Source organism: Narcine bancroftii, chromosome 1, assembly GCF_036971445.1.
Source record: "Narcine bancroftii isolate sNarBan1 chromosome 1, sNarBan1.hap1, whole genome shotgun sequence".
Taxonomy (NCBI): domain Eukaryota; kingdom Metazoa; phylum Chordata; class Chondrichthyes; order Torpediniformes; family Narcinidae; genus Narcine; species Narcine bancroftii.
The window spans coordinates 278,425,795-278,451,501 of NC_091469.1; the positions used below are offsets into that span (position 1 = coordinate 278,425,795).

General features: G+C 40.8%; 1 protein-coding gene across 11 annotated transcripts in view; it reads left to right on the forward strand.

The window, feature by feature from the left end:
* dennd2b (DENN domain containing 2B) overlaps positions 1-25,707 on the forward strand; it is a 354,119-nt gene that overhangs the window by 294,032 nt on the left and 34,380 nt on the right. For 5 of the 11 annotated variants that reach the window (XM_069900472.1, XM_069900482.1, XM_069900527.1 and 2 more), the window contains 2 exons: positions 3,820-3,960; positions 5,865-6,013. In XM_069900472.1, coding sequence (XP_069756573.1) covers positions 3,820-3,960; positions 5,865-6,013 — 290 coding nt within the window. The other 6 variants (XR_011345509.1, XM_069900519.1, XR_011345486.1 and 3 more) reach the window with 6 other exon arrangements.

Here is a 25,707-nt window from a genome sequence, read left to right on the forward strand (position 1 = left end):
CAGTTGGGTGCAGATAATCTGCTGGGCAGTTTTCACCACCTGCTGGAGTGCTTTACGATCCGATATGGGACAGTTGCCATACTGCACTGAGATTCCATAGGTGAGCGATTAAAAATGCCTTTTTAATCAAGATGGAGGCATTCAGGGGCCAGGTGAGATCATTGAAAATGTGGACACCAAGGAATTTGAAGCTTGATGCACTTTCCACTACAAATAGGGTCATGCGTGTGGCACCCAGCACGCCTGAAGTCCACAATGATCTCCTTAGTCTTCTGGGTGTGAAGGCTCAGGTTGTTGTCAGCACACCTCACAGCCAGGTGCTGGACCTCATCCCTGTTGGCCGTCTCATCATTCCTTCAGATTAGGCCAATTACCATGGTGTCATCTGCAAACTTGATTATAAATTTAGAACCATGTATAAGAATGCAGTCGTAAGTGAAAAGGGAGTACAGGTGAGGGCTCACCACACAGCCCTGAGGCACACCAGTGCTCTGGGTGAGAATGGAGGAGAAGAGGTTGTCTAACTTGACAGATTGGGGTCTGTTAGTCAGAAAGTCCAAGGTCTAATTTCAGAGGGGTGAGCTGATACCAAGCTGGTGAAGTTTGGTGATCAGCTTGGTGGGATTGACAGTACTGAATGCCGAACTAAAGTCAATGAACAGCTTTCTGACATGGCTGTCCAAGTGGGTCAGGGCAGAGGGAAGTGCCATGGAGATGGCATCTTCATCAACTGTTGGTGTGATAGGCAAATTGATGGGAGTCCAGGGTGGTGGGTAAACGGGATTTCAAATGTGATAGAACCAGTCTCTCAAAGCACTTTACAATGATGTGGTGGGGGGGGGGGGGCGGTGAGTGTAACTGGACGGAAATCATTCAGGAACGTGCAGTGGAACGCTTCAGCACTAGCACGATGGTGGTAATTTTGAAGCTTGTGGCGACAACTGGTTGGGCCAAGGAAAGATTGACAATGTCTGTGAATACCCTGACCATCCAGCCTGCACACAGGCAGCTATATCATCTGGGCCAGCAGCTTTTGGTACATTCACCCTACTCAGGGTGGCGCAAACATCTGAGGTGGAAAGTGAGAGAGGAAGTTCACCAGATGGAAGATGTGCTTTGAGGGTGACCTCCTTGCTCCCTCAATCAAAGCAAGTGTAGAAATAATTGATCTCCTCAGAGAGGGAAGCACATCTGGAAGGGGGCACAGTACTAGTTGGCTTGAAGTCTGTAATGATCTGTATGCGTGCCACAGGCGCCAGAGTTCCGAGGAGTTGAAATGCTCCTCGATCCTTTGTTTGTATGTGTGCTTAGCCTGAGAGATTCCCCTCCTCAGATTGGCCCTGGCTGAATTGTACATATTCCAGTCTCCAGATCTGAAGGCTAAATCTCTGACTTTGAGCAAGAGGTGTAGGTGAACCTCGCTGTTCATTCATGGATTTTGAATGGTGAAAATTTTTATTTGTTTTTGTGATGTTACTCCATCCACACACTTGTTCATGTATTTGAGGACAGAGTTGGTGTAAAAGTCAATATTAATCTGCGAGTCTGTGGAAGCATAGGCAGCAAATGTGCTCCAGTCTGTGTGCTGGAATTGTTGGTGAAGAAGAGTTAGCACCCTTAAGCCACATCTTAATAGTCTTCATTGTGGCCTTTTCATGTTTAAAGACTAGGCTATACATGGAAAAAGAAACAATGAAAGATGGTTGGACTGTCCCAGGTGGGGGAGGGTAATGGCTTTGTAAGCATTAGGCACATTTGTGTAGACATGATCTAAGGTTTTATTTCCCCTTGTGGTGCATGATACATTTTGGTAAAATCTTGAGATGCACCATCAATTACCACAAAACACTGAGGTTGTGAAACTGATAGGCTTTATTGACTATAGACTGACCAACCTCATCGACTGATCATGGCAGGACGACTGGGGAGCATGCAAGGGGTAATGGGTAGGGTTGGTCTTGGTAGGTGTGTCCAGCCAGCAGTAGCCAATCATAGAATAACAGTGGTTTACCACATCTTGGAAGCACAGTATGTAGATTGCAATGATTAAAGTCCCCAGTGATAATATAGGCTCCATCTGGAAGCTGCAGTCCATAAGCCTTCTTTGTGTGAGGGTCCAAATCCTTAGTTTGTTCAGCTTGAACAGAGACTGAACATTGGTGAGGAAGATGCTAGCTCGCGCTGGCCGGTGTAGAGTTAGCCTTAGCCTTACACTCAGGCCTCCATGCTTCCTCTGTCTTTGTTTACGGTCTCGACCCAGCTCCGGGCACTTCTGGTGAGATAAAGGACAGTGATCCAGGAGACTATTTTTAATTTAGAAAGGCACTCAATGATAAAGTATTCAAGAAAGTCACCACATCTGACCTAATTATCTGATTGATCCCAATCCTTATTGCCTCATCTTTTTCCTCCTCAAATATGTTTTTTTTATATTCTCTTCAGGTTACTTGTCTTCAGAATAAAGGAATTCCTTAAATATAAATTAGAGACAAGGTATGGTTAGCGTAGCGGTTAGCGCAATGCTGTTCCAGCGCCAGCGACGGGGACTGGGGTTCGACTCCCGCGCTGTCTGTAAGGAGCTTGTACCTTCTCCTCATGTCTGTATGGGTTTTCCTCTGGGCTTCAGTTTCTTCCCACCGTTCAAAACGAACTGGGGGTTGTAGGTCAATTGGGTGTAATCGGGCAGCACTGGCTCGTGGGCCAAAATGGTCTGTTACCATGCTGTATGTCTAAATTAAATTTAAATAAATTAAATTAAGGCTTTAGTAGGCCGAATGGCCCCTCATTCCTGCTCAGTCATTTAGTAACAACACAAAGCACACTTCCTCCACCACATCACAAACATTTCACCATCTAATTGTTTTAAAAAAACTTTATTTTCCCTTTTAGATTAAATTATTATCTATTTTGCTCTCATTTCTTTTTTTTCTCCATCTATGGCTTGATTTATTTTTATGGTTAAAAAGCCTTACAATTATTGTTGGCTCTCTCTGTCTCATTTTCAGCTCTCGCCTCTAGGGGTTAGGAATTCTAATATGTGGTAAAATGTAGATGTCAACAGTGCCAGTCTTTAGTGGGCCTGTCGGTTTTATTGTGTACAAGAGTCAAGGTGGTCACATGCAGCAGAAATTCCTTCCCAAAGCATTTGTGTGGGAAGCTGTTTCCACTGTGTCCCATCATAGTAGGTCAAAAGAGAGGGGTTTTATCACACTGGAAGTGTATTAGGTAGAGGATTATAAAGTGATCAGGTGGAATGTTCAGGGGAAGGGGCATGTATGAATATCTGGAGAGGGTCCTGGGTGTGTGATAATGTAGTGGGTGGAAGTAGAATGGAGAAGAGTTGGAAACATACTGGGTTAGGAAATGTTTGGGCAAATATGAGAGTGAATTGGTAGAGATGTTGGATAAGTGATTGGGGATGGGTGAGTGTACAGTAGGGGAGGAGAGGACATAAGCAGGGATGATTGTTGGGAAAGAAAGGAGCAAGAAGGAAACTGAATGCTGCAGACACACTAATAGAGGGCCACATCCTTTCGATTAAATCTACTGAAGTTTACAATCCAATGGTTGAGTCTAACATCAGAATTTGAAACCCATTTTGCTGATGAGCTGTATGTGTGTATATTGTTCCAATGTCATCCATCAAAGTCTTTCCTATCACTTGTATCCTGAATATGCCAGTAACCAACAAAGATTGTCCAAAATGTTCTAAAAATATTCAATTCAATGTACTTGGTAATCAAAAGATCATTAAAATTATCAATATATTTTTGTGCTGATAAAATAGTTTATCAAAAATATCATGTTATTTTGGAGCAGATTCTGGATGAGGTGGAGAGGAGGCGTGGAATCTCTGCTGCTCTGGTCTATCCATTCATGAGAAGTCTAATGGAGTCGCCTTTCCCTGCACCAGGAAGGACCATAAGAGTCAAGACATTTCTACCTGGAGCTGGAAATGAGGTGTGTGTTTCTCTGTTAATGGTCATTGTGCCTTTTCCAAAAGAGATTGAGAATTTGTCCTAAGGTTATTGTCAGCAGTGTGCAACTAAGTGAATCATCTTGATGAATGGCTCAAGCCTGCAATGTTGGTTATGTATGTTCACCTTTGCTATGTAAAGTACACTGTTTTGACCTCCTGAGTTTCTCTGGCATTGTGTTTTTAACTAAGTGCACCAATTATCCTTGCTCACCAACACGTTTAAGCAACATACTGCACTGAGTTGAAACTTTAAGATGATCTCTGAGAGAAGCAGAAATCTCTTTATTGTCTAAAGAGCTACGTTGTGTATTTTATATCAAAGTTATTTTGCAAATCACAAGCCCGGCTGTGGATCATAAGACAGTAATTTAAACAAGATGGCCATTAATCACAAGTTGAGAAAAAAAAACTTAAATGTTTTAATAGTAGCAAAACTAGGAGTCTAAACAACTTGTTGCCAGAAATGTGCTATTCCTTATGTAACTATATTTAACAGTTATATTCTGCTTCATTATTGGCTCTGATGATAGTAATTTAAAACCTGAAACTATACAGTATCACATCATATGTATTCAGCTTCTCTTTAAGCAGAGATTGACAGTGTTCCTCCAGGGCATAAGCAGCCAAATGCTTCCTAAATTTAAATGAGATGATCTAAATCTGAACAAAAGTCACATCAATCTGACATATCAGTCAAGACAATAAAAATACTATCATGTCGGAGAGTCAACATGATTTGTTTTAAACCCTTTGGACTCCCACCATTTTTAACCTTTCACAATATGCGAACTACAGCACGAGTATAAACCCAGTCCTGGAAAATGAAATGGAGTATATGCTCTTGCTGGTAGTCCATGAAAAGGGGGACATAGAGTCCAAAGGATTGAACCCTTGTGTAGGATTGGTTTACATGGTGCATTTGCCATTATGACTCGATAATAATTTCTAAAGCATGGAAAAGGCAGTAAGATTATAAATATTGTTATTCCAATGGATTGCCTTTGAAAGCAGTGTTGGTTTCTTGAATATTTTATTTCAGTTTCTAAGTTAGACCTTGGAAGCCAAAACTGCCTGGAGATTACTATGGGCAATATTAGTGAATAAATGTTTGAATAGATTTTCTACATTTCAATCCCTGTGTTAAAATGGTGAATAGAGGAATATCACACAATCCTTTAAACGTGTATTTCGAGGCATTATGTTATTTTAGTACAGGTAGTCCTCAAGTTCTGACCCATGCCAGTTCTGCCAACTGCACATACAACCAAAATCTTTTTTTTTAAAACTACTGTACATTCATATTTTGTATTAAAAGTACTGTATACAGTGGTCCCCATTCCCTGTCAGCAGTGCCAAGTCTCCATTCCCTGTCAGCAGCCCGAGGTCCCTGTTCCCCATTGGCAGCCCGACTTACGACCAACCCGAGTTACAACCAATCCTTCTGACCCCATTATGGTCGTAAGTTGGGGACTACCTGTAAATTGAAGAATATTCAAATCAAGCATGATTAAATTCTTTGAGATCGTAGCATTTTGTCATCACAGATCGAATTGCTGTATCTCTTCCATTTTGTATTCCTTTGTGAGGCAGTACCTCTACAGCTGGGCCATTGTACCTTCTCTCACTCATGTCAGTGACTCACATTCATTCCTGATCTCTGGTGCTATCTGGTGGAGCTTGCACCTTCTTCATTTATGTTTCCCTAGGGTGCTCAGGTTACGTGCCATATCCCAGAGACACATGGGTCAGTAGCCACTGCCCCATGAGGCACTGTGTTCGGTGCCACTGTGCTCTGTGTAATTCGGTGTGATTGTGTTCTGTGTGACTGCACTGCATGGCTGTGTCACTCTGTTCCTCTATAGTCTGACCACAACTGCTATTTCAGGTGATTGAGCTTCGTCGTCCCATGGATTCCCGGTTGGAGCATGTGGATTTTGACTGCCTTTTCCGTTGTCTCAGCATACGCCAAATCATCAGGGTGTTTGCTTCTCTGCTGCTTGAACGACGGGTTATATTCATTGCTGATAAACTGAGGTAAAAGAGTTGAATTATATTTGTTTTCTTCAATGTTTCTTTAAATGCTGGAGTCACGAGGTCGTGGAAATGGATGACCGTGACCAATAATGTCATTTCCATGTAGTTATTTCCTGACATAGTGGACAAAAATAAATATGGGATCACAGTGTCTTAGTTGTACAGTGCAGAACAGACTGATCATATCGGTATTAAATCCTAATTTTCCTCTCACTTCCTCATCAGCTACCCCACCCCGTTCCCCATGATCCTGCCACTCACCTAAACTAAGAGAAATTTTCAGCAACCAATTGACCAACCAACTGGCATGTTTTTGGGATGTGGGAGGAAACCGGAGTACCTGGGGACACCCAGAAAGTCACATTCCACATTAGTGCAGAGTTGAGGCCAGGTTGCTGGATTGTGAGGCCGTGGTGTTTACTGCTGTGCCCTCCAGGAGAACCATTACAATGTGTGTGCTAAAGGTATTTGTGAATGCTAACGGCAGACGAATGTTTAAAGAAGTTGTTAAAATGGAAAATGAAGGATATTTTGTGTTCTCTTTGCTGACATGATTCATGGAGAGGGCTGTTAACTAACCAGCTCTGACAGCTTCATCGGGACTAGTTAGTGATTTGTAATGAGACAATAATGCAAGCCGAATAAATCTTCAGTTTCCCATCTCCATTGAAATCCAATCCATCGTTAATGGTTGAACCTCCTTGGGAAGTCCAGCTAATGGAATCGCTGACAGTTTTCTGCTCAACTTGACCTCAAGTTCTTTCACCTCTACTTGCATCAAAAAAAAGAAAATACAAAATTTTCTGTGATAATCTACTCTGAGTTCTCTATAATTTTCATCATCGATGAAATAACTGTAGTTGAAAAACTTCAGCTGCAAGAAGGCAGATGTTGTGAACTGGAGCATGTGTGTTTGGCATAATTTTTTTTGCTATGGATTACTGTAGAACTTTGGAAGAATAAACAGCATGTACTGTGTTTTTGTTTACTGTGCTTATTACCAAGAAGAGAAACTGTTTTGAAGTGTTAGGAAAGGAACGTGAGGCATTTTGTAAATACAGCCAATAATGTAGTCATTCCAAACAGGAAATTGAAATGGTTTATGAGGGTAGAATAGTATTGTACAGAGATGATGGGAAGTTGTTAGTGCAGTATGTGCTTTACTGCTCCAACTGAATTCTAATAGAAGTGTTGGGTTATTGCACTGAATACAGTCTGTCTGTTGCATTCCCATTTCTTGAGATGTTCTAATACCAAGAAGGAATGTACAAAATTTCTATTTTGTTTTCTTTCCATAATTTTCAAGGAAAGCAATTTCTGAGAGATCCACTCCTAACCAACAGGGCTAGACATCAATTCTTAAAGTACGCACGTTAATTTTCAGGCTAAATCTCGCTGTCTGCTGTGGTCACCCATAGCCATCTGATGGTAAGGAGGCCTGTCTTTCTGTCCTGAAGGGCTCTGGACAACATGGCCCCCAGCAGTGGACAATGGTGGTGACATCCTTGGAGTCACTCTGGAATAATACTTAAAGTAAATAATTTTTTTTGAAAGTATTAGGAATGAACAAAATTAAAGCATGAATAAAACCCCAAAAGACTTCATTTTGCTCTTTGCTTTCTTATTCACACCCTACTGAAGTCAACAGCATCTTTATTGCTCTGCAGATTATAATCAGGTACAGGATTTGAGATCAAATGCGAGGGATCCTCAGCAAGATTGTCCTCTGCTGGAGACCTCTCTGTAGTGCGTCAAACAGGCAGGATTGATAAAAATGTCTCTTCACCTGGACCTGCATTTTCATGCCCCGAACTGCTGGGACTTACCAGCACTGTGCAAGCCAACACTTCCATCCAAACCTGAGGGAAGGAGATAGCTTTCTTTCACTCTCCCTCCTCCACCTAACCACTCTCCCAACCTGCTGAAATTTCTCAGAAAGGCACTGTACATCGAAGCTGGTCATTTTATTTCCTCTTTGTAATTTTTTTTGTCAGATTTTATTATTTTACACAGTTGTCAATCCGTTTTAAAATAAAATTACAGTTTATTTTTTTTGCATTTTTAATTGTCGAAGATTATTTTCTCCTCTTTTCAAATGTTAGAAATGTTATGGGCCAAAATAAGTTAGAGAGGACTACACACGAACGTGCACACACACGCAATGTGTGAGCAAAAAGCAGGAAAGGTCTCGGGTCCGAAACATCAATAATATCTCTTTACCTCCTATGGACGCTGCGAGACCAGCTGAGTTCCTCCAGCCTTTCTGGGTTTTTTAACCACAATCTCAGTGGCTGCAGACTTTTGTGTTTTACTCTGGCTTTTTGTGGAACTTGGTGTCAGGACAGAACCTGGTACCCATTTCACACACCAAAACCAGGTGAAATCCATTTTCTAGGAATTATCTCTGCTTCCTCCAAGGGTGTCCCTGATCTGGGATGGAAGAAGTTAATACTGAGCGGTAGAGTGCATTGCTGTCTTTCATCTTGATGAGCAACATATGATCGAGTCAATGATACACTCATGATTTTAGAGTGCAATTCAAGTGTGCTATTTTTTCATGGTTCATGAAGTTACCATTTCCTGTCAACAACTAAACATTTCCAGTCCTTAAATGTTTGGAACTATGATCAACTGGCTTCTATGTGCTTGTGTAAAGGTCACAGAAATATTGTCTACGGCCACGTACAATTTGGTACATCTTCCTATTTAGTACTTCTTCTCTGAGTGTAAGTCAGGGGTGTCAAACTCAAATTCACAGAGGGCCAAAATTAAAAACTTGGACTAAGTCGTGGGCCGAACTAAATATTTATTGAAAATTTTGAACAACATCTGCATGTTTTCTCTTCTTTCAACATATGTAATGTTTAACTTTTTCTTATTAAAATAAATGTTTAATAATAGTTTTGGTTAAACTCTTTCCAGAAGAAGCATTAACAAATGGGAAATAAAATATTCAATAAATAATATTTCTCTATAGCCTTTAAGCTCCTTTTAAATGTATTTTTTTTCACAAGCCAACAAGTCAAAAAATAACAACTTGCTTCAATGACAAACAGGTTTGTCTTTTAAAATGATGAACATATAGTCTGCCTCCCACCTGTCTTGAAAGGTCCTGTTTTCTGTCTTTCGTTTGGCCATTTTCCGTAAGGGGTTTATTACATGTGAGTTGGGCGACAGGTCGCAGATGCTAATGAAAGTAAAGAGAGGAGGTGGGGGCGTTTAGCGGGCTGACAGGCCGGCGCCAACGCATTTGCAAAGCATTCTGGGATTTGTCGTATTAGCTGTGCATGCGCTATACTGGCGCGGTGGCCAGCGGGCCAGCTCTAATACATATTTGATATGATCTTGCGGGCCAAATATAATTATATCACGGGCCAAATTTGGCCTGTGGGCCTGAGTTTGACATGTGTGGTGTAATTCTTCCAGAACCACTTTTTAGCACAAGAGTGAGAGGGGAACAGCTCATGATCAGAACTTGCATTTATTTGGGGACTTTCATGGAGAAAAATCTCCAAAAGCTCTTTTTCAACGTTGAAGTGGGCAAAGATTCTGACAATTCAAGATGAGCAAATATTGGCAGGGTTCAAAAAGAAATCTTGCTCAGTAACATACATTATTTTGGCAACTCTAAATGATGTCTGCATCATGGGGATGACGAATCTTGTTTGACTCCACGTGATGAGAGACCATTTGACACATGAGCAGAAATAGGCTATTTAGCCCATCAAGTCTGCTCCACCATTCATTCATGAGCTGATCCATTTTCCCACTCAGCCCCACTGCTCGGCCTTCTCCCCATAACCTTTGATGTCTGGGCTAAACAAGAAACTATCGATCTCTGCCTTAAATACTGCCAATGACCTGCCCTCCACAACTGCCTGCGGCCAGAAATTCCATAGATTTACCACCCTCCAGCTGAAGAAATTCCTAGCATCTTCGTTTTAAGCAGATCCCCTTTAATCCTGAAGTTGTGCCCTCTTGTCCTAAACTTTTCCACCATGGGAAACTGTCTTTCTACATCTACTCTGTTCATGCCTTTCAACCTTCAAATTGATTTAATGAGATTTCCCCCACCCCCCACCCCGCCCAATTCTCCTAAATTCTAATGAATACTGGCCAAGGTCTGTCAAATCCTCCTTGTCTGATAAACGTTCCATTCCTGGAATCATCCTAGTGAACCTCCTTTGAACAGTCTCTGACGTCAGCACGTTCTTGCTTAAATGAGAAGGCTAAAACAGCTCACAATACTCCGTGAGGACTCACCAGTGCCTTAGAGAGCCTCAACGTCACATTCTAGCTCTTATATTCTATTCCTCTTGAAATCAATGTCAGGATTATATTTGCCTTCATCACCAGCATGTAAACCTGCAAGTTTACCTTCAGGCTATCGTGCATGAGGGCGCCCTGGTCCCTTTGCATCTGGGTATTTTCAATTTTTTATCCATTTTTTAAAAATAGTCTGGTCATTTATTTTTTCTACCAAATTGCATGAATGTACACTTACTGACGTTATATTTCACCATTCTCCTAATCTGTCTAAACCCTTCTGCAGCCTCACCATTTTCTCAACACTACCTGCTCCTCTATCTACCTTTGTATCAATTGCAAACTTGGCCACAAAGCCATTCATTCCATAATCTAAATCATTAATGCGCAACATAATAATGCACAATGATTACAAGGTACAAAAAATGGCAGAATAGTAACACTGGACAACAAAGATTTTGCTTCCTGAGACATTTTAGTTTATTTTATGGATTTTGGGCTGATGATCAGGAAAATCACCTTAAAATGTTTCTATTTCATACCAATTGTTAGATATAATCTATTTTGTGATTTCATTATTCCGTCAAGCGTCCAAAACCATGAAGTGCAACGTGTCATTGAAAATTTATTTTCTCCATTCGCTCTTGGACTTCTTCCTTCCTGATCTTGATGCAGTCAGCGACAAACGTGGTAAAAAGTTTCACCAGGACATTGCGACCATGGAAAAGCAGAATACATCAATGCTGGCCGACTATTGTTGGACACTGACACAAGAGGCATCAGATGCTGAGTACAAACAAAAATCAGTGTAAAACATTTTCAGGTCAGTTGAACTAATGCAATGCATCAGCATCATTATGCAATTAAACTCTAGATTCAATAAAAGTTAATTTAATGTTTCTCCAACTTCCTATGTGAAACAGGATATTGAAATTATCTTTGTGTTCAGTTTGAAGTTGACTATCATAATCTCCAATTTCTCTCCAGGAAGCAAACCTTTGGGGGGAAAAAAAGTTGTCCAATGTAATCTTTAATTGGTGAAAAGATCCCAACAAACCAGCAGTGACCTGTATTCACTTCAAATTGCTGAACACAACAGCAGAAAAACTGAACACCCTCAGCCCCCAGCCATTGGCACTGTTTTAAGGGATCATTCGCCACTTACGGACCTGTAGCTGATCTCTTCTCTCTGCTGTAATGACTTTGTATCTTTCTATAATTTTTTCAAGCTTCAAAGACTGACAGGGAATTACCTCATGTATGCTGATGGCCTTTTTATTTGACCTCAGGGATAATTTATTTGCTTCGAAGCTCGTATGCATGAGTAGCCATTCCCCTTAGAATATACCACAAGGCAGACAATGATCAAAGGACATAGAAAGTAACGGGAGTTGCTGGAAGAGGGGTGAGGAACAGGACCGAATAAAGAAGGCTGCACCAACCCAGGGTAATGAGGAAGGAATTCTCCTGAAGGAATCTGAACGAGAAATAATTTGATCTGCAATAAGAGAAGAAAGAAGACTTTAAGGAATGCAGGATGGATTGAACCAGTGCTAGCTTTTGGCTCCTTGTTGATGTGCCCAGCCAATAGTATTAACCAGTGAGACATATCAACATGATCCTGTAGAAAGCTTCAGTATTTTGGGTAGTTCAAACAAAGGGTTTCTCCACAGATGTTGCCTGAGGTTAGGAGCATTTTTGGTTTTATTTCAGTGAACGACATAGTAACTTTGGACTGGGAGCCAAGATTGTTCATATCGGCAACCAGCTTCAACTGGTCAGTTTCCTGCACTGCAATTAGGAGGTGTCTAAAAATCAGTGGCTTCTCAATCACAATTTTTTTTCAAAAGGTTTGCTTCAATATGAACATAAAGATAATTTCTGATTTGCTGTATCATGTAGAAAGTTGGAAAAACATTAAATTAACTTTATTGAATTTAGTATTGCATATACATGCCACAAATGTAACAGAATATATCGCAACTGTTGTGACATTGATAAAATATTTCTGCAGTACTGCATCTTCCTATGGACAATAAATGCTATAGTTAAGTACACTCACTAGGCTATTGGCTGAAGAACATGAGCATCAACATGCATTCAATGTCAATGCAATGCACAACATCTGTATATGTGAGCTGCTTTTATAGCCTGTCTGCATCTATCCTGACTAAGCATGTCCAGGTCTAAGACAAAATTTGCATAGTACCTGCACTGAGTGCATGCCCAGGAATGCTTAAACTGACCAAAACAGCTTGCTTTGTGGGCAATATTAGTAGAAAAAATATTACTGGAAATCAAAATAGATTGTATCTTCTTTTTAAAAAGTACGTGATCGGAAAATTTTAAGGTGATTTTTGTGATCAGCATCCCAAAATCCATAAAATACACCCAAAAGTATTCAGGAGGTAAAATCTTCATTGTCCAGTGTTGCCTGGGTTCAGAGGCCCCTTGCAGTTGTGAAGCAGAATTTGTGCTCACAGACGCGCATGGAACCGTGTCTGAGAATTAGTGGAAATGTAAGATTTGTGAAGACTAGTAGTGCCACACCATCCCATTACAATTTCCTTCCCCATTCCCACTGGGATCCCTGCATACTGCTGTAACCCCCACATTGTATATGCAAAGGCTGTCTGGTGGATGTTTCCTCTTGATAAATTGTCCCATCACTATTTGTCTGGAATGATAGCAGACACTTAACATGGCAAAAGTAGAGGAAGAGTACTGAAGGCTCGCCTGTCCACTCCATCCTCCTCCCAGGTGAACCTTTGAATGGCTGCAATCTCAGGGAAATCTCTTCTGATCTTTGCAGTATTTCTGACCTGAACATTTCTTGTCGTGGAGCAGAGGTATCTCTGCTGCAGTGGCACCCATCTTCAGTTCCTGGCAACAGGAATACGGCAACGAACTGGCTGTCCAGAGCTCATGAGTCCCAGCTTGGGTAAGGGACTGAAGACCACTGATAGAGAGAGACATGTTCTGGGAGTGAAAGAAAGACTGTGAGATGGATAGAGTAAGAGGAAGGTGACATTTTTGTCACTGATAGAGTGTCTGGTAAATAATCAGTTATAGTTGACCATTGCTTTTGGGGGATTTTCTGTCTGGTCAAGCATCCACCAAATTGCTGAATTGTTTTCTTCAAGATATGCTTGATACTGGCATTGCTCTCCTCCATTGCCCATGACTGCTGCCTGCAAAGTTGAAGAAGCACCTTCCCCAAATTTGTGACACTACAAAAGGCTACAAACCCACACTGGTTTGTACCCAAGTTATCTAAATTGAGATGCCTTTTTATCCCCTAAAGGACATCAGTAAATCAGTTGTGTTTTTCCAACAATTGAACAGTTTTACTGTACTTTTTACTAGGAGCAAATTGTTATTCCAGTATTTTTATATACTAAATTCAATTTCTCACACTTCCATGGGGAAAATTTGAACTTGCATTCTTTGAACTATTAGTCTAGGCATCTGGATAGCTAGAGCAGTGATATATCCACTACCACAAATGTACACATGCACTGAAAGATTTTCATAATAAAGATTAATCCATTAAACAAAAAGTAGAAATGATACATTTTTAAATAACCCAGGTGTCAGCCACAAGAAATCTCCTAGATATTCTCATAGCAGCAATACAGAGCTAAAAGCGCAGTTGGATTGTTTGGTGGAAAAATGCTTTAATGAAGTAGATATCATCTCTACATTGTTTGGAAAGCAGTCTAAACAAACACTTGCGAGAGGCCCTCTGACAGCTAATGACAGCATTGGGAAGGTATGCACTTCACTTTACAGTTTGTTCCTTTATTCTCCATTTTTGTAGGGGCCCAATTTGTTCCGTCAAACTTGTTAGAAATTTGTCCTCATATTTCATTTATCCTTGAAGTTAATCATTAAAAGTGATAGCAACATCTGGAATTGATTAGAGAAATATTCCCCATTGGAACTGCAGCATAACAATTTTTTCACCAGTGATTGACCACTTGATTCCCTTTTCCAACCTGCTTCCTTTGCCTTCCTACAATTAACTGATGGGGTTACAGTTAGTAATTATGATGATAACAAGTTGTCTTCCAGGATCTCTCAGTAACTTGTTGAGTTATTCCAACATATCAAACGTGTAGGAAGTGCATCTTTAGTTCATTCCTACAGTACTCTTTTATGAAGCCATGAGTAGCTGCAGTTAATAGGATAGAGTTCATGGACAGAATGCCACAAAGTGGCTGGAAGGAAAACAGGAAGGACCTACCAAATGCTTCATAAGTATGAAGAAGGAATGAAGTATTGTTCTGGGTGGATTCCTTGCAAATACCTTCCTTTCTAAAATTATAGATCAGAGGCTGAAGTCTTTGGTTATTCACTACTGATATTATTCAGGCTAATGGCAAGGTATTGAGCATTTTTTGAGGGCTATTTCACAAGGGGATGTCGGAAGCTCCTAAAAATCAATTACTGTTTTGCTGACAAAAAAGTTGCATCAAAAAATCTCATTCATTAAATCAACCTTCAACAAATACTGTTTATTCCTGATGAAGGGTACTAGGACCAAAATATTGACTATCTGTTGCCTTCTGTGGATGCTGCCTGACTCATTGAGTTCCCTCCATCATGCACAAATACCATTCAATTTGTTTTCAGACACATTGGCTTTGAAATTCAGACTTGCAGGCTTTTCCCCAGAGCTGTGCATCTCACAATCAGCTTTTATTTTCCAGACTGGAACATAAGGCGACCCTTTCCAAGTAGCGTTCAACAAGGAAATGTGCAGATGCTGGGGCTGAGTGCAATACACAAGTGTGCTACAGGTCACGTAGCATCCATAGAAAGTAAAAGGTAGCCAACATTTTGGGCCTGAGCCCTTCATCAGGAATCTGGAAAAGCACGTAGGCATGTGAATGAAAAGATAGGAGGGAGTGAATGAAAAGATAGGAGGGAGGAAGGGGAATGAGAACAGGCTAACAGATAAGAGGTAACAAGTAGGAGTATTCTCAGGTACTTGTGCTGCATTTTGCATCCATCTATTACTTCTTACCTGTTCCAATTTCTACACCATTGATTTATTGTTCATTATGGTTTAAACTAGAACTAAAATGTGAACATACACAACAATAAATGACCCTTCACACCAGTACACATACTAAATACATTTTATACGAAATATTGCACACCATAATAGAGAAAGAAATGCGCACAACAGGCTTGTGGAGGCTTTACCACCATGACTTCCAAGTAATTTTGCCTCAATCTCCAAAGCTTCATTAACCACCTTATGAGGTTGCCTTTCAACATCAAAGATTTTTGTACATCCAATGCTGGTTCCTCTGTCCTTGTAAGCATTTGAAAATAGTTGCCTTACAGTCACAATCACATACTGCTTAATCATGTAGATAAAAGGAGTGTTTGCTGCTAATTAGCTTTTCTTTCCCAGTTACTGGGAGATACTCCTCAAGTTTATTCCCTTATACAATTTTCATCCTTTTGCCTGAATCCATAGTCCTGTGTTTTAACCAGTTTATAGTTTCTGTTGGCACTTGCATGCTTTTTCAATCTTGTACTTGCCTAGTCCTCCATAAATCCTTCGGCACAGAAATATGAACTCTGCAAATTTCCCTCCGCTTTCCTTCAGTGTATGGTATCCCTAATGTATATATTGTTTGGCATGGAATATTTTAGTCCACAGCTCAGATTTAACTTATCAAGTTAATCCTCACTCATTTCAAAACATTGTATGATTATTGTTAACACAATAACTGAATAATAGAAATTTCCACTGTGATTCATTTCTCACTTTACAGTAGGCAAGGCATAAAGTTGAGAACAGTAGTTGGTTTATTTACATAAAATACATGGAGGAGTCACATTGCTTTCCAGCCCTCAGTGGGTTATGAAAACAATAGGAAGCATAACTTGCTGTCTAAATATGGGCTCATCTTCCCTTGTTTAACTCTCAAACAACTGATTCTGATCTGAGAGAGAAAGAGAGTGTGGGAGAGATGTGTTGGTGCGGGGGGGGGGAGAGAGAGAGAGATATTAGAATAGTGTGAGGATGAGGGGAGACTGGCCAGGATAGTGAAGTCAGTGGAAAAGATAATTGGGGGATCTCTTCCTAACATGATGCACACCGAAAGCAATAAACATGACATGACACAACCCCCTCATGTAAACTTTCTGCCATCTGGTAGGAAGCACTGTAGCACTTGGACCCTTATATTCAGATTGGGCAACAGTTATATTTTCCCCCAAGCCATCAGGCTCCTGAATTCCCAGATCATATGCAGATAATGTACCATGGAGTTTTATTGTGTATGTCTTAATATTTTAACTTATATTTATGTAAATATGCTCCATGATCTTGGAGAAACGCTATCTCATCTTTACCATGCAAGGCTGAGGGGTAGTTGCCGGTAGAGTGCAAAAAACTGCTGGTTACAAACAGTGAGGGGGGGAATGGGGCCTGTCGTACTCCATCATCATGCTTTTAAGGTGACATTGAAAGTCCATTCCCAGTAGCGCAGCGGCACATAGCTGCGAAGTCACTAAGAGTCTGTATCCCACATGGTCAGGGTCGCCGCGGACATCAGCCGTATAGGACTTTGAGGCTAAAGAGATCTTTTGGCTTATTGACCTTACCATGAGGGAATAGCTCTGCACTGTGTCGGGGTGGAAGAAGTTCTCCGTGTTCCCACTGTTGAACAGACAACTTGTCACATGGTCATTTACCTGAATGTCCATTATTGATCTGACGAGTTGATAAGGACTACCTTGGTCCAGCGTGATGGAGACCAGTGTTGGATTGCTGCTTGTCAATGCAGTGGAGCGTTTGTGTTTTCGGTTGGAAGATGGCGGCATCCAAGATGGTGACCCCACAACTCGCACGTGATGCTAGTGGGTCTTAAAGATGGCAACGCCCATGACTCAAACGTGGTGCTGCTTATTCCTGGGGATAGTGGCATCCAAGACGGCAGCCTCCATGTCCCGCATGCGGCACTTATGGGTAGAGGAGGTTTGGATATACATACCTTTGCATAGTGCCCCTTCTTCCCACAGCTGGAACAAACCATATCTTTTGCTGCACAGTATTTCCTCAGGTGCTTGCCCAGGCCACAGAAGTACCACTTCAGGAGCTCATGGAGTACAGCGGCCATGGTTGGGTCACTGACGGGACTTGGCAATGGTGATGTTTGGCACTCGCGAAGTACGGCTGCCATGGCCAGATTGCTGGCAGGATGTGACGGTGGTGGCACGTCCAAAATTAGCAGCGCCTGGAGCTATCATGAGGCTGCCGCATTGTCGGCCGAGTAGGCCTCCATACTCTGCCATATTCTGAAGAGCCACCTACAGTGTGCCTGCCAATTCAATCGTCCTCCGTAAATTGAGCTCTAGTTGCTCTAACAGTCTCCGATGGATGCAATTGGACCTACAACATAGGCATCTCTAATCACGTTCTCCGTGGCTGCCACAGCCTTGCATTCGTAGGCCCGTCCAAAGGTTGGCTGGGCTCTGAGGTACTCGGCGCTTGATTTCCCAGGTCCCTATTTTCAGGTCACCAGGAGATGTCTTGCGTAGACCTCAAGTACCTTCCTCAGGTACTGGCCTTTCAAGATGTCCATTGCCTCCGGATATGATGTGTCATCCCTGATCATCAAGAACACCAGGGAGCCGACCTAGGAGTGCAGTAACTGTGGTTTGTTGTTCTCTAATGATGCCCGAAGATGCCTGTAGGAACGCTTCAAAGCAGCGCAGCCATAGTTCGAAGTTGGTGGAGGCCTCAGGCGATTGAGGGTCAATTTCCAGCTTCTCCAGCTTCAGGATCTGCTCCATGGTCAAAATTTATTGTGAATAAAATTGATGCTCCATCAATAACTCCAAAAGACTGGAAGTTATGCAAAACTGACCAGCTTTTATTCACAATAGAATGGAGGCAGGTCCATGCTGGTCAACTGTTCTGAACAAGGGAACAGTCACCTTTATTCAGGAGTATGTGGGTGGAGCCACAGGTACAGTTAGCCAATGTGTGTGCCCTGACAGATGAATATACAGACAGTGGTTTACCACAAGATCATGTTGAATAACAGTAGATAAAGTGGGTTCTAAATTTGCCACTAAACCATGAAAGCGCAGGTCTGACAAACTTCTCCTTCTAATATTCATAAATTTTAACAAGAACACCAGGAGCATGTATTTTTATCACAGATACTTAAGAAAGCAGTGACTCTGGTTTCTTGCCCAAAGTGAAGCTGCATTGATCCCATTTCCAGGGAAAGCTTGAACAGCATAAATCCACCTCCTTAAATCATGATCTGAGAAAGACAGAACAACTTTCCTGATGAAGGCTGTAAATCCAACGATGACTATTTCGTATTCGTATTAAGAGTGTATCAGCAGGAGTTATGGCTTCTCATCCAGCTGAGGAAACAACATTCTGGAAACTGAGCTGACTTATCTCCCCATCCCATGGGAGAAATGATGACCAGGCAGAGTCAGAACCTTGAAAACATTTCTAACAATCATCTCCCAGAGGTAATTCCATGGTTTTCTCTCAGAATGATGTCATCTTTCATGAATAAGCCATGTTGTTGACTTAGTTTTTGAAACTAACATATGTAAATAACATTGCCTTTCAGAGGGTCTGAACCATAGAACATTTCAGCACTGTTCAGACCCTTCAGTCCCTCGATATTCCTACCAGAAAAATACTAAATCTTTCCTACTTCGTAACCCTCTATTTCTTAAATGCCTCTAATGTTTCAGCCTCCACCACCTCCCCTGGCAAGTAGCTCTCCACCAATTTGAATTCTTCTGATTGCTTCTCGTGCATTGACTTGCTGACATGTAACATGTGGTTTTGAAACAATTCAAGGAATTATTTGTTTTGCTTGTGAATGGAGCTGATTTTAGATTTTGTCAGAAGGATTATCATTTGTAATTAACCAACAACAGTGATTATTTAGCAGATGGAATGGTTTCGAGGTCCGATTGAGAGGTGTGATAAGATTACACAGCAGTTGCTGGCTGGGAAATTCTTTCACTCACTGCTGCCTTTAGGACCACGTGATGGGAAGAGGAATGGATTGGGGGAAACGTGGCATCTTAGGGTGAACTGTGATGGAGTTGAATTTAACAGGGTTCTTATGGTGGTGTTGAGACATATAGCAGCATGCATACAGCACGGTTACAGGCCCTTCTGGCCCACGAGCACATGCTGCCCAAATACACCCAAGTAACCATCCATCCCCTCTGTGTGTTTCTGAAAGGTGGGAGGAAACTGGAGTGCCCAGAGGAAACCACGTAGACATGAGGAGAGCGTACAAACTCTTGATAGAGAGTGCTGGATTCAAACTCGGGTTGCTGGCGCTGTAATAGCATTGCGCTAACTGCATGACATGTGGAATGTGTAAAGAGCATGGCACGTGTCCTCACACAATGCTCCTTCATACCATTGTTCTATTATTTTAAGCAAGTTGTTGGCCCAAAACATTGACTATCTATTGCCTTCCGTGGATGCTACCTGATGCACTGAGTTCCTTCAATATTTTGTGAGTTATTGCAAGGGCAATTAGGGATGTGCAACCAAAATTTTTGATTTGCCTGCAAAGCCCACATCTCTTGAATGAATGAAACAAAAGTTGGAGGATGGGCATGGGAGAGAGGGCAGCTGTTCCCAAGGCAATGAGACAAGGCCGCAGAGGGCAGCTTTTCTCACATTCCCAATTTAGAGTAAATTTCCCCTCTGCTTCTGTTCCTGTGATGCCACCCAACCTACTGGGCAGTTCAAGTACTTTCTGGGTTGTTACAGCGCCCGCAATTTCTTTGTTCTAAGGGATCATATCCATTATCTCTACTCACCACTCCCTCCCCCAAACAAGTATTCAGGGTGCTCTGCACATGTCTCAACCTTCCCAAAGGACAGTGCCTTTGGGGGATTAGCTTTTGGGAGTCGCTGACTTTGTGCGAGCTCAACTCCAGTCAGATGCCCTCCCTTGTCATTCTGATTCGCAGACTCCTCGGCATTTCGGCCAGTGGCAGATGATCAGAGCCACGTTTCATGGTTCATCATGTTGGAAAGATCGTTGATTCTTACATTTTCAATTTTATTCTCAGGACGGTAGGAGCTGATTTTGGCCATATAAACCCATGCCGCCCAATGACACCCAGATTAACCTCCAACCCCGTACATTTTGGATGGTGGGAGGAAACAGTAGCACCAAGGGGAAACCTACGCAGACACGGGAAAACATACAAACTCCATTCAGACAGCACCCGATTTGAACCAGGTCTCTGATGCTGCAATAACGTTGCGCTAAGCGCTCTGCTGACCATGATGCCATTTGATTTTCCTATTCAAGGAGGAGGAAACATTTATCACAGAAGGAGCCATCGGATATATGGATTTGTGAGGGCTGTGACCATCCAAAATGTCGGTGGGTTCAAGAGACTGTGCTTGTGTTTCATGAAGTACAAAAGTTTGCACTTGCTGAATTTTGAAGTCATGGTTGAGTTGGAGAAGATGCCTTATCCTGGGAGTCTAGCTGACTCTTTAATCTTCAACCTGCACTGCCTTCCCACTTCAAGTGTTGAAGCATTCAACTAGGGAGAGAAGTCCTGGCCTCTCTTTCCTTTGCTCTAACTGTAATCCCATCTTCAATAAGTCCTAATTATTGGACCTGTACTGCTTTTCAGAGGAACTACTGGACTATACCAACATGCTTTGGCTTTCATGTGGGGATTGCAATCTTGAACACCTTCCAGGCTACAACAGTGTGATCACATGCAGTGCCGGTTAGATTTAGATTTATTGTTTGTGGATTTATTGTTTTAAATGTCAGGAAAAGGAATTTCTTTGAATATTGTCACTGAAATACAATAATTTTGATTTTACCTGTTGAATCTCTTTATAATTTAGATTGTCCTAAAAGACCAGATCAAAATGTAAAGTTATTGACATACCAGTAGGCTGTAGCTACCACAGTAACTGCACCAGATAAATATGAACCAAGATACAAGGGAAAAGCTTAGTTTTGCATGCTGCGCAGGCTTCGTGAAAAGTCAGCATGTTCCAGAGCCATTTTGGATGTAAACCTTCACAGAAAGCCACATGGCGACAACAAAATTGTGGCAGTGGTCCAGCTAGGTTTCTAGCATCTTAGCATGCAATTTAGATTTATTCCCAATGATTCCTGCCATACCAGGATCCATTCAGTTGTTGGCAGACAGATGGGAATCTGGCACAAATGGTCACTTTGGCAAAGACATCCTCCAAGGTCACAGTATCCATCCTGGCTCTGGACATGTTCTTCCTGGTCATTATGCTCTGTGCCACCATAGATGCTCCTTGATCTCCCAATAATCACCACCTCTCTGCCTGTTGCTGTACCCACAGCTGCCTCTGTCATAACTCTCAATTCCACAGTGAAACTGAAAATCCAGGCATCTTAACTTATAATTATGTGGAAGTGATACAGAACAATTTGACAACAATGCCAAAAATATTTTGGCATGCAATGGGTTAAATAAATTAGAGACAATGAAAGGCCAGTTATTAAACCCCTTGTGCCTGGATTTCTCTGTTTGCATACAGTGCAAACTGAGATTAAATAAACAAATTGTTAGCACCAACAGTTCCCAGACAGAGCTTTTAAACCTGCAAAGCAGAACTTGTTATGGGATCAAGTCCAAATTCCTATTGGTTTGGCAACGCAGAAGTATAGCAATTCAAGCATCTGGTTTATCCTGCTGTTCTCAAGGCCTTGACTCTGACTAGCAGACAGTGAAACCACTCTACCGCAGAGAGGTAGAGCTTTCCATAGAGGGTGGAAGTACAAGGCTTGTTCTAAATGTCAGGAAAAGGAATTTCTCTGAATTCCAGTCTCTGAAATACAATAGTTCTGATTATATCTTTTGGATCTCTTTGTTACCTAGATTTTTCCTAAAGGCCAAATCAAAATGTAATGTCATTGATACATCAGTAGGCTATGGCTACTAGGCTATGCGATGCAGGTTGCTTTATTCACCCACAATTGTATTCCTCAAATAACCATCAAAACAAGCAGTAAATCAAATCCAATAGCCAATACAATTTCAATCCAATCCCTCAGGATTATTAGTGAATAATCTTTGCTATACTGAGAACAGTATAGTATTCTTAATAAAATAAATTTAAAGTCTAATTCACAGTTTCAGATTTCCCTTTGTATGTGGGAACATTAGTAATATAAGTGGAAGGTTATACAAGAGGATATAATACTTCTGGTCAATCTTTGCATTGTTTTGAAGTAGCTAAAGGGACATCCCAGTATGTGTTTACCTAGTGGTGTCGCAATGCATTATTGCCAAAACAAAACTAATAAAGATGAAATTACTGCTCTTTAAAATTTGTGGCTTTTATAAATTAAATGTAAACAAATACAACTAGTCCTATTCTATTTTTAAAAAGTAAAATAACTAATAAATGTCATACATGCGCAGAATAATTTTGCAGTTTTCCAAACATCAAACTTGTGAATATGCAGTAAAAACACAAAATGCTGGAGAAACTCAGCAGGTCAAACCGTGTCCTTTATGTAGCGAAGGTAAAGATACATAACTGATACTGGTCAAGGTCTGAGAATCACCTTGATGAAGGGCTCAAGCCCAAAATGTCAGTTATGTATCTTTACCTTCGCTACATAAAGGACATGGTTTGATCTGCTGAGTTTCTCCAGCATTTTGTGTTTTTACTGCAACCACAGTGTCTACAGATTTTCATGATTTACTTGTGAATATGCAGCTGGATTTTGTCAACAGCTAGGTTAAAATGACATTCTTATTTTAAAAACTGCTCCTATTCAGTTGCAAGGCAAAGTAAATATGTAGCAGAGCGCTGTGGAATTATCAGCCTGGCTTCTGGAACAAAATGTTGGGACCAAGGCCAGTTCCTTGTCTAAAGTTGTGAAGTCATAAAGGAAAAAAGAAACTGCCAGGGCAAAGCATCAAGGACACCATTGCACAGGAATTTGAGAGCAATTGCTTCTGGAAATTCTGTTGCATTTTCTGAAGACCACAGTTAAGTTGGTGAATTGTTACATATTCAAATAAGTTATTAAATAAAAGGAAGAGTTTATCTGCGGGTATTAAAAGAAGAATGGTGGAGAAACACATTAAACAAACATATTACAAGTTTAAAGTGGTTGATGTGACTTCAAAAAAAAGGAATGATTTTGAAAAATATCTAAAATAACGTCATGTGAATGTATGTTGAATAGTTTATTAGAGGCACATTGAATTAATTATGATTAAATTAAGCTGCAGCCTTGTCTTTCAGGACATTAAAATGTTATCTTCATTCATCCCAAAGTGATAATAAAGCAAACGCTGACCTTCAGATCCAGAAAACTCTCATCTTTAAAGTGCCCAGCATAGTGAACCAAACATGTGAAATCAAGTACTTACATGAGCATTGAAACCAAGTGTAAAATTATGAGGCTCTTTTTACATTCAAGAAGCAAACAACATTACACTAAAATCTGAATTGCCTCTAGAAATTGAAAAACTGAATGTACACTACTGTTATTACATCTGTAATCAGGTCAAAATGTATTTCATCCTCAGGAAATTTTGAATGTTGACTGCTTTAATGTTACATATTCAGAGTTTTGTGTTTTGCCATTTGTATTTTTTTTTTAATTTAAGAAGGATAAACAAAATTTCATGTGGATTTTTAATGGACTGGATCATCCGTTGACCAGAAGTCTACACTCCCACGTTTCCTCATGGAAACCCTGTCCACAATTTAGCTCAACAACCTTGCATAAATTCACCAAATTTTCTCAAAGATTGTCCAATTAAAAAAAGGACAGGCTTTCTGAAACCAAAATCCAGTTCCTCATTATTATCATCCATTCACTCTACTATCTGAAAGAATGAAAAGTCAAGTTATCTTCAATAAAAAACGCTCAGAGCAGTTGTAAATGTGCACATTGAAATATCCCATAGATTTATGGTGGCTTCAAAGAGATTGACAGAGTGCAGGAACATTGTCAGCAGTGGTTTTTCTTGAAAACAGTGCCTTGACGTGCTAAGAGAAATAAATTCAAGAAGTTAAACTTTAAAACTATCTTTTGCAGATCTAAGAAGCCAGTCTTTCATGGTTAGAAAATATTTAATTATGCGCAGGCAGGTGTCTGCTTTTGATTGTCAGTGGTCACTTTGAAGCTGAGTTAAATATTAATCATTATGTCAAAGAGCAAAAGGGCGAACTGAAACCATATGACTAACATTCTCAGGTCTCGACACAAATAGATAATTCTATGCCATCACTGTTGCTTCGTGTCAGTTGTTTCATGAGAATACAGATGGAAATTTTCAAGAAGACTTTCCAACTGAACAAGATGGCAATAAAAATGAATGGCATTCACAAGAGAAAATAGAAAAATTTGGTAATATTAAAAGGCAAAAAAAAAGAAAAATGGGATATTTTCTTGTAATGATGATACATATCTATCCGATCGACCCAATTCCCAAATTCTTGCTTCTTATCTAGACTTTCATTTGGCCTGAATCCCACAGCAAAGGCCAAAAATAAAAATGTAGATGTTTTCTGTGGGCTTTGAAAGAAGCAGTTGGCCATGAATCACCAAGGCTGATAATCACATTCCCAGAATGGTGTCATAATCATTAAAATGCATAGTTGATGATAAATTTGTGAAGAATTTTATACATTTTTTAATTAAATCAATGTAGCCAGTAAATGTTTAACTGTGACCTTGCTTTCTGAAAGTAGACAATATCAAATATTGGTTCATCTCATAAAGAGATTTGACCAAGCAGGAGGACGCAGGATAGCATTTCTTACACTTGTGTCATACAACATACTTTCTATCTGGCTATTTTAGTCAGAATATTAAATATCAATTGATAACTGCAAAATTACCATCACAAGCATAGTTTTCCCAGTCATTCTGATCCAGATCTCCTTATATTGAACTCAGTATTCCATATAAACTAATCTTCGAACTTCACCTCACACCTTCATTCAAGTAGGTACTTGGTGTTCCTGCCATTTTAGCAGTTGTTGTCATAGTCATTGTTAATGATGGCATCAAATCCCCATTCTCCATCATTTAATGCTCCATCCTCCCTTCCCACACACCATGGTGCCACCCTCTGCTACAGCACAGTACCGGCCCTTTGGCCCACAATGTTGGGCAAACCTATAAACCTACTCAACAATCTAAACCTTACCTACTTCACATCCATAACCCTCTGTTTTTCTTGTCTTAAGAGTCCCTACTGTACCAGCCTATTATACATAGCAATGCATTCCAGACATCCATTACTCTCTGACGTCTTTTCCAAACTTTCCTGCCCTGTCCTCTATATTTGCTACTGTGGTCTTCTTCGTTCCAAATAGAAAAGCCTAGCTCTGTTAACCTTGGCTCATAATCTCAAATCCA